The 12,019-nt window shown below is 47.5% G+C and overlaps 1 protein-coding gene across 2 annotated transcripts in view; it reads right to left on the minus strand.

Annotated features, from left to right (window-relative positions):
• Positions 1 to 12,019, minus strand: part of USHBP1 (USH1 protein network component harmonin binding protein 1) — a 28,566-nt gene that overhangs the window by 4,963 nt on the left and 11,584 nt on the right. For both annotated transcript variants that reach the window (XM_035121011.2, XM_035121010.2), the window contains 6 exons: positions 11,361 to 11,501; positions 10,373 to 10,476; positions 8,785 to 8,893; positions 3,969 to 4,224; positions 1,741 to 1,941; positions 331 to 458 (listed from right to left, as the gene is read on the minus strand). In XM_035121011.2, coding sequence (XP_034976902.2) covers positions 331 to 458; positions 1,741 to 1,941; positions 3,969 to 4,224; positions 8,785 to 8,893; positions 10,373 to 10,476; positions 11,361 to 11,501 — 939 coding nt within the window. The remainder of the gene's footprint in view (positions 1 to 330; positions 459 to 1,740; positions 1,942 to 3,968; positions 4,225 to 8,784; positions 8,894 to 10,372; positions 10,477 to 11,360; positions 11,502 to 12,019) is intronic.

Below are 12,019 nucleotides of genomic sequence, written 5' to 3' on the forward strand. Positions count from 1 at the left end.
GTATATTATTATTTGGTATGTCTGTGTTCTTTTTGAGCATGTCCTGAATGTATTTTAAATTAAATTTAAATTAAGCTTTTTTAAATGTAAATATATATATATTTATAAATATAAATATATATACAAAAATAAATTCTTCTGATTCTTTGGTACATCTGACTCAATGATTCCTACAAGGAATGCTTCTGGTCTTTTGGGGGTCCTTTTAAGCATTTCTTTTCCGCAAAAAGCCTTTACGGGTAGTTGCTTTGCACGTCCATCACATAGGAATAAGGGCTTTGTGGACCCCAAAACCAGAGAAATGCAAACAGTGAGCTGAATCGCACTCACTGCATCAGAGTGTCAAGAAACTTCAACGCCTCCCTCTTCGCTTCCTCGCCGGATTGCTCTACGCCGTCGCCAGCACCCTCAGACGACCGGGGAGCGTCCCTCTTGGAAGTGCAGATGGGGGCAAACTCCTGCACCGCCACAGAGAGGAAACATGAATGAAAAGGAGCGACCACTTGCAGCTTGCCAGTTCCGCAGCCCCCGACCCCCTGCGCCTGGCTTTAGACTGCGGAACTCCCTGCCACTGGAGGCAGAGACGGCCACCGACCGAGATGGCTTTAGAAGAGGGTCAGACCCAATTCAGGGAGAAGAGTCAGACTATATCGGTGACTATACCAGCCAGGATGGCTCTGCTCTGCCTCCGCTGATTGGAGGCAGCAAAGCCTCTGAATACCAGTTGCTGGAAACCACAGAAGGGGAGATGGGCTCTCGCTCTCGGATCTCGCCTGCAAGTTTCCCATAATAGGGGTGCCTGGTTGGTAGCTGTGAGAACAGGATATGGGGCTGTACGATAGCGGCCCCTTTGGCCTGCTCTGGCAACCAGGCTCTTCCTGTGTCCTTATGGAGCCTCCAGCTGCAGAGGCAGTCTACCTAGATTCTTAAGTCCTTAGGGGTATTCAGCCACTGTGAGCACGGGATGCCGGATTAAGGCAGGCACACTTTGGCCTGATCCAGCAGCCAGGCTCTAGAGGTTTCTAGGCAGAGCTTGGAAGGCTGGCCATCCTGGATAGCTTTGGTGGAGATTCCTGCATTGCAGGGGCGTGGACTAGATGACCCCTGGGGTCCCTTCCAAGATTCTACCAGATAATACACCAAGTTCCCTCACTAGGGAAAAATGAGCACAATCTTTTTTTTCTTATTGTTATCATTCACTTCAATACACCAAACAGAAAAAGAAAACAATATCCATCACCACAAAGCAAAAAAAAAAAAGTGATACATCAACTATTAATCTCCAAACCTTGAAATAAAAATGGTATTTTTCTATCAACCAGACTTCCCGTCTACTCCTTACTTCAAATTCTCATTATTTGTTCGCTGCCTTAACATAACAAGTTTTGTTAGAGTTTAATCGTCTTTGATCTATCTTAGATTTTACATCATACTTGAGGCTGCTAGTGAAATTATTCAAACGCTGCAACTGACCTTAAACTACCATCGTTGTTTTTCAAATAGATTTTAAGGACTTCCCATTTTGAAATAAATACCTGTTTTGATTTATTTATTATTTTTTCCTGACATGCTATCTAGTTCCGCATATTCAACCAGTTTTTGAATCCATTCTGATCTTGACGGAACTTTGCCCCTCTTCCTTGCAGCGTATGAAAAGATCTCTCTTACCTGTTTGGGAATCCTTATTTTTGCCAAAGAGGGAAAAATAAGCACAATCTACTGATCCGTTGTGAGCCTTACCTCCGAGGAGTCCTCTCCACTGCTGCTGCTTCCTGTTGACGCAGTTTGCTGCCCGCGAAGCTCATCGCGCTCCCCTTGCAGGATCCGGGCCATCAGCAGGCAGGCAGCTTCCTGAGCCCGGAAAGTGTACATCTGCAACATGAGCCTCTGCTTCTCCTTCTCCGCCAGGTGCAAGCGGGTGTTGAGGTCACCCAAGGCCTCCTGGGATCAGAACTGGGAGGTGTCGTGAACTGGCAGGACGGACGGCGAGGGGTGTGGCCGGACCGGGACCCAATGGGGCAGCAGGGGATGGGGGAAGAGGGGCTCACTAGGTTCTGGAGGGCGGCAAGGGGGTGGGGGTGGGTGCACACAAGCCAGAGCAGCAGGACCCATCACCAGAGGGACCCAAGATTCCCCGAACACGGCAGGCTCTGAAGCTCCTGGAGGCTGAGGCTCGCTAGCTCTGGGAGGAGGGGTGCGATTCCTCAGCTGGAGGAGACTCAGGGCAGGTGAGTGCCATAGAATAACAGAGCTGGGGAATTGGAAGGGAACCCGGGGGCTTGGGACCCTCGTACCTACGGGACCGCCTCTCCTGGTATGCCCCGCGGAGGACCTTAAGGTCCACAAACAACAATATTCTGGAGATCCCGAGCCATAAGGTGGCTAGATTGGCCTCTACTGGGGCCAGGGCCTTTTCAGTATTGGCCCCAACTTGGTGGAACGCTCTTTCACAGGAGACCAGGGCCCTACGGGATTTGTCATCTTTCCGCAGGGCCTGCAAGACAAGAGCTGTTCTGCCTGGCCTTTGGGCTGGACTTAGTCTGGCCCCTGTGTTTTCCTCCCTCATGGCTTGGATTTATGGACTACTGTATATTCCTGCGTATAAGACTACTTTTTGACCCAGGAAAATCTTCTCAAAAGTCGGGGGTCGTCTTATACGCCGGGTCGTATTTCTTATATGGCAAGTATATCCCAAACTCTATATTTTAACTGGAAAAGTTGGGGTCGTCTTATACGCCCAGTCGTCTTATATGCCGGAATATACGGTACTTAAAATCAGGCTGCATTTTAAACTTAAATTTTAACACTGTATTTTAATCAATTGCTTTGCATGTTTTATTGTAATTTTATTGGTGTGAGCCGCCCTGAGCCTGGTTTTGACTGGGGAGGGCGGGGTATAAATAAAAACTTATTATTATTATTATTATTATTATTATTATTATTATTATTATTATTAATATTATTATTATTATTATTTCCCAGTAGTGATGTATGGAAGTGAGAGCTGGACCATAAAGAAGGCTGATCGCCGAAGAATTGATGCTTTTGAATTATGGTGCTGGAGGAGACTCTTGAGAGTCCCATGGACTGCAAGAAGATCAAACCTATCCATTCTTAAGGAAATCAGCCCTGAGTGCTCCCTGGAAGGACAGATCGTGAAGCTGAGGCTCCAATACTTTGGCCACCTCATGAGAAGAGAAGAATCCTTGGAAAAGACCCTGATGTTGGGAAAGATTGAGGGCACTAGGAGAAGGGGACGACAGAGGACAAGATGGTTGGACAGTGTTCTCGAAGCTACGAACATGAGTTTGACCAAACTGCGGGAGGCAGTGCAAGACAGGAGTGCCTGGCGTGCTATGGTCCATGGGGTCACGAAGAGTCGGACACGACTAAACGACTAAACAACAACACAACATTATTATTATCCAGCCCAACCCCCTGCAATGCATCTGTCTCGTCAAGTCCAGACGCTTGAAGTGGCACGCAAAGTACAAAAGCAGGCCTAGGCAAACTCGGCCCCCCCAGATGTTTTGGGACTACAACTCCCATCATCCCTAGCTAACAGGACCAGTGGTGAGGGATGATGGGAATTGTAGTCCCAAAACATCTGGAGGGCCGAGTTTGCCTGTACAAAAGGGAGCAGAGTGGAGGGGCTGTGTCTGCTCAGTTGCCCAACGTTGACGGATCTTGTCCTGAATGCTCCAGGATCTGTATCGCTTTGGACTTTGAACACGTGGCTTGACGCCGGATTGGGGGCTGGACCTACTGACTTGCCACCAGGGAGGCCGGGGGTTCAGGACAGGAGGGGAGAGGTCAGCCCCACCTGCTACAGGGGAAAGGCTGGAAAAATTATCAGGCTCGGGCTGAGAAACGGTGGGTTAATGGGAGAAAAATAATAATCACTAAGGACTGGAAACTTATTGTGGACTACTTTGTGCACAGAAGGGTCAAAAACTCCCATCGCTCACCCTCGCCTCCTGTAACTCCTGCAGCAAACGCGTCTTCTCCATCCTGGGTTGAGCCGCCTCGGAGGGAAGCGTCTCCCGCAAGGCTTTCTGGACCACGGCCACCTTGGTCCCGATCCGGGAGCTGATTCTGGCTGCTGATCCCAATCCGGGAGTTGACTCTGGAAGCTTCAGGGAGGCCTGCTCCTCTCTCAGGCGCTGGATGTGTCCCTGCAACACCTCCCTGTCGCCCTCATCCGAATGGCACAGCTCTGAGAGCCTGAATGGGGAAAGGGGGGGGGGGTTGGAAATCAGGCTCCCATAACCTGGCGCCCTCTAGATGTTTCAAACTATAACTCTCATCAGCTCCAGACAATTACAGATTGAGCCCAGGAATCTCTGTGCCGCAGAAGACAGAATCAGAATTCAAGATGACTTTCACAGATTGCAGAACTGCACGCAAGCTAACAGAATGAATTTCAGCCAGGACCAATGTCAGGTTCTGCACTTAGAATCATAGAATGGTAGAGTTGGATGAGACCCGGAGGGTCATCTAGTCCAACCCCCTACAATGCAGGAATCTCAGCTAAAGCATCTCGGACAGATGACCACCCAACCTCTGCTTAAAGGAAGAAGGAGAATCCACAGCCTTCCAAGGCAAACTCTTCCACTGCCAGGCAGCTCCTACTGTCAGAAAGCTATTCCTGATGTTGAGTCGGAATCTCCTTTCTTGCAACTTGAAGCCATGGGTTCGAGTCTTACTCTCCGGAGCAGGAGAAAACAAGCTTGTTCCTTCAAGGGGTCTTGGTGGAATGCAAGCTTAACATGAGTAAATTGTGTGATGCAGCAGCAGCAAAAAAAACCTAATGCTATTCTAGGCTGCATCCACAGAAGTCGAGTGTGCAGATCAAGGGAAATAATAGTCCCACTCTATTCTGCTTTGGTCAGACCACAGCTGGAACATGATGTCCAGTTCTGGGCGTCACAATTTAGAATCATAGAATCATAGAATCATAGAGTTGGAAGAGACCACAAGGGCCATCCAGTCCAACCCCCTGCCAAGCAGGAAACACCATCAAAGCATTCCTGACAGATGGCTGTCAAGCTTCTGCTTAAAGACCTCCAAAGAAGGAGACTCCACCACACTCCTTGGCAGCAAATTCCACTGCCGAACAGCTCTTACTGTCAGGAAGTTCTTCCTAATGTTTAGGTGGAATCTTCTTTCTTGTAGTTTGAATCCGTTGCTCCGTGTCCGCTTCTCTGGAGCAGCAGAAAACAACCTTTCTCCCTCCTTTATATGACATCCTTTTATATATTTGAACATGGTTATCATATCACCCCTTAACCTTCTCTTCTCCAGGCTAAACATACCCAGCTCCCTAAGCCGTTCCTCATAAGGCATCGTTTCCAGGCCTTTGACCATTTTGGTTGCCCTCTTCTGGACACGTTCCAGCTTATCAGTATCCTTCTTGAACTGTGGTGCCCAGAACTGGACACAATACTCCAGGTGAGGTCTGACCAGAGCAGAATACAGTGGTACTATTACTTCCCTTGATCTAGATGCTATACTCCTATTGATGCAGCCCAGAATTGCATTGGCTTTTTTAGCTGCTGCATCACACTGCTGACTCATGTCAAGTTTGTGGTCAACCAAAACTCCTAGATCCTTTTCACATGTACTGCTCTCAAGCCAGGTGTCTCCCATCCTGTATTTGTGCCTTTCATTTTTTTTGCCCAAATGTAGTACTTTACATTTCTCCTTGTTAAAATTCATCTTGTTTGCTTTGGCCCAGTTGTCTAATCTGTTAAGGTCATTCTGAAGTGTGATCCTGTCCTCTGGGGTGTTAGCCACCCCTCCCAACTTGGTGTCATCTGCAAACTTGCTCAGGATTCCCTCAAGCCCATCATCCAAGTCATTGATAAAGATGTTGAACAAGACTGGGCCCAAGACAGAACCCTGTGGCACCCCACTAGTCACTACTCTCCAGGATGAGGAGGAGCCATTGATGAGCACCCTTTGGGTTCGGTCAGTAATCCAGCTACAAATCCACTGAATGGTAGCATTGTCTAGCCCACATTTTACCAGCTTCTTTACAAGAATATCATGGGGCACCTTGTCAAAGGCCTTGCTGAAATCAAGATAGGCTACATCCACAGCGTTCCCTTCATCTACCAGGCTTGTAATTCTGTCAAAAAATGAGATCAGATTAGTCTGACATGACTTATTTTTCAGGAACCCATGCTGACTTTTAGTGATCACAGAGTTTCTTTCTAGGTGCTCACAGACTGTTTGCTTAATGATCTGCTCTAGAATCTTTCCTGGTATTGATGTCAGGCTGACTGGGCGGTAATTGTTTGGGTCCTCTCTTTTCCCCTTTTTGAAAATAGGGACAACATTTGCCCTCCTCCAGTCTGCTGGAACTTCGCCTGTTCTCCAGGAATTTTCAAAGATTATTGCCAGTGGTTCTGAAATCACCTCTGCCAGTTCTTTTAATACTCTTGGATGTAGTTCATCTGGCCCTGGAGACTTGAATACATCTAAACTAGCCAAGTATTCTTGTACTACCTCCTTACTTATTCTGGGCTGTGTTTCCCCTGCTGAATCATCTGCTCCATATTCTTCAGGTCGGGCGTTGTTTTCTTTCTTGGAGAAGACAGAGGCAAAGAAGGCATTGAGGAGTTCTGCCCTTTCTCTGTCCCCTGTTTGCATTTCACCATCTTCTCCTCTGAGTGACCCCACTGTTTCCTTGTTTTTCCTTTTGCTACGGACATACCCATAAAAGCCCTTTTTGTTGCTTTTAACCTCTCTGGCGAGCCTGAGTTCATTCTGTGCTTTAGCTTTTCTGACTTTGTCTCTACACGTGCTGGCTATATGTTTGAATTCCTCTCTGGAGATTTCCCCCCTTTTCCATTTTTTGTACATATCCCTTTTAAATCTTAACTCAGTCAAAAGTTCTTTAGATAGCCAGCCTGGCTTCTTTAGGCACCTTCCATGTTTCCGTCTCATTGGTATTGCCTGAAGTTGTGCTTTTAATATCTCCCTTTTAACAAACTCCCAACCATCATGAACTCCCTTCCCTTTTAGTATTACTGTCCATGGGATTTCACCCAGCGTTTCCCTAAGTTTTCTGAAGTCGGCTTTCTTAAAGTCTAGAATTTGGACCTTAGTATGCTTGGTTGCTCCTTTCCGCTGGATAATAAACTCCAGAAGAGCATGGTCACTCCCACCTAATGATCCTGCCACTTCTACCCCACTAACCAAGTCATCACTATTGGTTAGGACCAGATCTAAAATGGCTGATCCTCTTGTTGCTTCTCCCACTTTCTGGACAATGAAGTTGTCTGCAAGGCCAGTGAGGAATCTGTTCGACCTTATGCTCTTGGCTGAGTTTGACATCCAACAAATATCAGGATAGTTGAAATCCCCCATTACTACTATCTCACTTCCTTTGGAATGCTTGGCCATCTGTTCCAGGAAGGCATCATCTGTGTCCTCAGTTTGGCTTGGGGATCTATAGTAAACTCCCACAATGAGATCACTGTTGTTTTTCTCTCCCTTAATTTTGACCCAGATACTCTCAATTTGGCTTTGAAGTTTTAAATCCTGGATCTCTTCACAGGTATACATATCCCTAACATATAAAGCTACTCCTCCTCCTTTCCTGTTTGGTCTATTTCTCTTAAATAGATTGTATCCCTCTATTACTACATTCCAGTCATGAGACTCATCCCACCAGGTTTCAGTGATGCCTATTATGTCATATTTAGTTTGCTGTACCAAGAGCTCAAGTTCATCTTGTTTATTTCCCATGCTCTGTGCATTAGTATACAGACATTGAAGACCGTTGATCATTCCCCCATGTCTCTTATTTAAGGATATTTTCGTCCCACCACTAGGTCTGCATGCTGCTTGCTCCATTTGGTCCTTGACATTTGGATGATCATCTTCAGCATTTGATAGACTCCTACCTTCAGGACCACTGTCTCCCTCCCCCACATAAGTCAGTTTAAAGCCCTCCTGATGAGGTTTTTGAGTTTTGTGGCAAAAACATTCCTCCCAACTTTTGTGAGGTGCAGTCCATCACTTGCCAGAAGTCCATCTTCAAGAAACTGCAGACCGTGATCTAGGAATCCAAACCGTTCCTGTTTGCACCATTTGCGAAGCCAGTTGTTCACTTCCCCTATTTTTCCCTCTCTCCCTGGGCCATGTCGTTCAACTGGGAGGACAGAAGAGATGACAATTTGTGCATCTAATTGCTTCAACTTCCTGCCCAGAGCCTCATAATCATTTTTGATCTTCTGTAAGCTATGGCTTGCAGTGTCATTGGTTCCCACATGCACCAAAAGGAAGGGGTATTTGTCGGTGGGTTTTATGATTCCTTGCAGCCGTTCTGTTACATCTTTGATCTTGGCCCCAGGTAGACAGCACACCTCTCGAGACATCTTGTCAGGCCCACAGATCACTGCTTCTGTACCCCTCAGTAGGGAATCCCCAATCACCACTACACGCCTCTTCATAGGCTTGGTTGGGATTCTTCTATGTGCTGTCCCTTCCAAGGTTACCTGCATATTTCCAGAGGACTGACTTGGTTTTGTCGGTGGGTTTAATTTAAGGATGTTGACAAGCTGGAAGGTGTGCAGAGGAGGGCATCCAAGATGATCAAGGGCCTGGAAATTTATGGGGGAAATTTGTTATCTATTTCCCTTATGTATGGAAAGGAGGGGAACCAAGTTTCATCAAATTTAATAAATGATAATGATTTGCCTCACAGCTCATTCTCTTCCTCACCATCCCACGCAGGTCCTGCGAGGCTACTTATCTGAGCTCCCTTTTCCTCACCTCTGCTCCAAGCAGCTGAGACCAGGCCCCCCGGAGACATCCTCGCCGCAACGTCGCAGAGACCGATAGGCTTCGCCCAACCCTGCTGATTTCACCTCCGACAACCGCCCTGCGGTAGGGAGGGGCGGAAAGAGGGTTAAGCGTTTTACGTTGACAGCTGCCCTCTGAAAATTTGTCAGAGAGCAGGGAAGCAGATGTTTCTGGACACAGGAAGCTGCCTTGGCTTGCACAAGTTTCCAGCCCTCATTGTTCTGCATAGCGGTTTAACCGTCAATCCCTGTTTGCAGGGAGCGCCGGGAACTGTAGCTCTGTGAGGGGAGGGTAAGGGGGGGGTCTCCTAAAAACCCTCTGCACCATTAACTCACTACAGTTCCCAGGATTTGGGGAGGGGGGGAGGCATGACAGCTTACAGTGATATGGTACCGCTTCTGTCAACACATAATGGATGCATGTGCAGGTAAGGTAAGAACATCGAAAACAGGTTGCTATATGCGCAGAAACATACCCGCCAGCATCTCTCTGATGAAAATAGGGATGTCCCATTCCATAATGATAATTTTACTATTTATACCCCACTCATCTGACTGGGTTTTCCCCACCCACTCCGGGCAGCTTCTATTATTATTATTATTATTATTATTATTATTAAATAAAGGTAAAGGGACCCCTGACCATTAGGTCCAGTCGTGACCAACTCTGGGGTTGTGGCGCTCATCTCGCGTTATTGGCCGAGGGAGCTTCAGCTTCCAGGTCATGTGGCCAGCATGACAAAGACGCTTCTGGCGAACCAGAGCAGCACACGGAAACGTCGTTTACCTTCCTGCCTGAGTGGTACCTATTTATCTACTTGCTCTTTGACGTGTTTTCGAACTGCTAGGTTGGCAGGAGCTGGGACCAAGCAACGGGAGCTTACTCCGTTGTGGGGATTCAAACCACTGACCTTCTGATCGGGAAGCCCTAGGCTCTATGGTTTAACCCACAGCACCAGCCGCGTCCTAAAACACTAAAAAAAAATTTAAAACTTCCCTATACAGGATTGCCTTCAGGTGGCTCGGGGGTCGGATAACTCCATACCCTCCAACATTTCTCCAATGAAAACAGGAACATTCTAAGGAAAAGCGGGACATTCCAGGATCAAATCAGAAACTGGGACAGATTCTGTAAATCAGGGATGTCCCTGGAAAATAGGGACCCTTGGAGGGTCTGCAGAAATAGCGATAAGAGGTGCTACCAACAAGAGTGGCCGTTAAAATTGACGAAATATGCCGAATTGGCAAATTTAACCATGAAATTTTGAGGTCCAGAAGATACAGTTTTTAAGAAGGATTGTAACCCTTTTGTAGAATATCTGAAGAGTTTATTGTATACATGTAAAAATGCAAGTAGGATTTGAATGAAAAAAAATATCTGGGAACAAGCCGAAAGGATAGGGCATAACATAATTATAAGATGCGGCAATATTAGAAAATATGGGGAACCATGGAGAGGGGAAGTCAATTGATAAGTGAGTATTAATTGGAAAATAGTATTGTGTATTAAGTTTGTAAACTTTTGAAAGAGGACATCCAAAACTTCCACAGTTACTCACTGACATGGCACAGACCTCCCTCCTCTCCTCCTGCCTCTGTTTCAGGGTGCAGTTTTGTTGCTGTCAAGGATAGCAACACCTCGTAGGCCTCCAAGCAGCGTTCACTAAGAAATCCAGGAAATGCAAAAATGTTAAAGATCCTTGCATTAATTTGCAAAGCACCCAAGCAACTTGGAAAATTCCGACATTTGGTCTTTTCTTGGTTCTACCTTTTCTGTAAACTGCTTTAGGGTTTTTGTGGGTCTTCCTTGACCAGCGAGCAGTACTGTCAGGAGCGCTCCAGCAATAAATTGAAGTTAGCTCTTTATTAGAGGAAACAAGGTCTGCTCAGGAAAGTTTTTCTCGGAAAGCCTTGCCCCATGGATCAGTTGCTGAAAGTCCCCACCTCCCCACAGCCATCTAAGTCCCCTGCTTTCCGGGGGGGTTTCCCAAGCAATCGGAGACTGTGCCTGGGTAAAGCCAACCTCTCCTCCGCCCTTTTCATGTCTCTCCTGGTTCTGGGAGACTAGCGGGGAGGGGAGCTTTTTTGCAGCAGGAGGGGGAGACATCTGTGACTCTTTATCAATCGGACTTCCTCTCTGCCTCCTGACCTTCCTCCTCTTCAACGGCTGCCACCAGCTTGCCATTAAAAGAGGATTGGACAAATTCATGAAGAATAAGGCTTATTAATGGCTTATGGCCACAGCTCCTCCTCCCCTGCTTCAGCTTCTGCCTCCGATTCTGGACTGCTCTCTGCCACCGACTCCCCCCGCCTCTTCAGCTTCTGACACCTCGTCTTCCCAATCTTCTCCCTCTGACCACTCATCATCGACTTGCCACCCCTCCCCGGGCTCTGAGCTTTCTTCCCTTGGGGGTCTCTCACCCGGTGCCTCCCACCATTCCCTTGCCTCTCCAGCCACTCCACAACAGGTGCACAAATTTTTACGCAATAACAATTTCTCAAGCTGTTTTGTAAAGCACATGCTCCGTAGCCGACACCCCTGCTCACCTGTACTGGACAGCCAATCGCAGGGCGGTCTCCTCAGACTCCCGTTGCCCCAGCAGCAAACTAATGCCCTCCATGTCCCCCTTGGTCTCCTGCAGCGTCGCCGAGAGGAGCCGGTTGAGGCCTTGGAGCTTCTCGGTGAATCTGGATGGGGGGGAAGCAGACGCTCGTCGCAATTCCTCCCCGCAGCTCCCGCTAATAGCAAACTCGGGCGTTGAGTGTCGATGGAAATTGAGCCAAATAGGGGCCACTTTGAAAAAGGTGGGGGGAATTTGCATCCTTGGAGGGGTGGATGTCCCAGGGTTTTGCAGAAGTACGAAAAAGCAATCGGAGTCAAAACAAAAGGGGGGCAAGTCCTTCTCGCCCCAAAAGGACTGAGCAGGCTCTGCGGCCAACTCTGTTGAGATTCCTGCATTGCATGGGGATGACTCAGGGTGCTTCAGCCAGTTTGATCTCACCTCTGAGGCCCAGGAGGCTGAACTTTGCTGGTTCACGAGGAAATATGGGGAAAATCAGTTCATTTTACCACATGTGGTAGACATGGTGAAGGACTTTGGCAAGATGATTTATAACAAGATTTTATTTTTTAGAATGATAGAATCCTAGAGTTGGAAGAGACCACAAGGGCCATCCAGTCCAACCCCCTGCCAAGCAGGAAACAC

The sequence above is a fragment of the Zootoca vivipara genome, chromosome 6, assembly GCF_963506605.1.
Source record: "Zootoca vivipara chromosome 6, rZooViv1.1, whole genome shotgun sequence".
Lineage (NCBI taxonomy): Eukaryota > Metazoa > Chordata > Lepidosauria > Squamata > Lacertidae > Zootoca > Zootoca vivipara.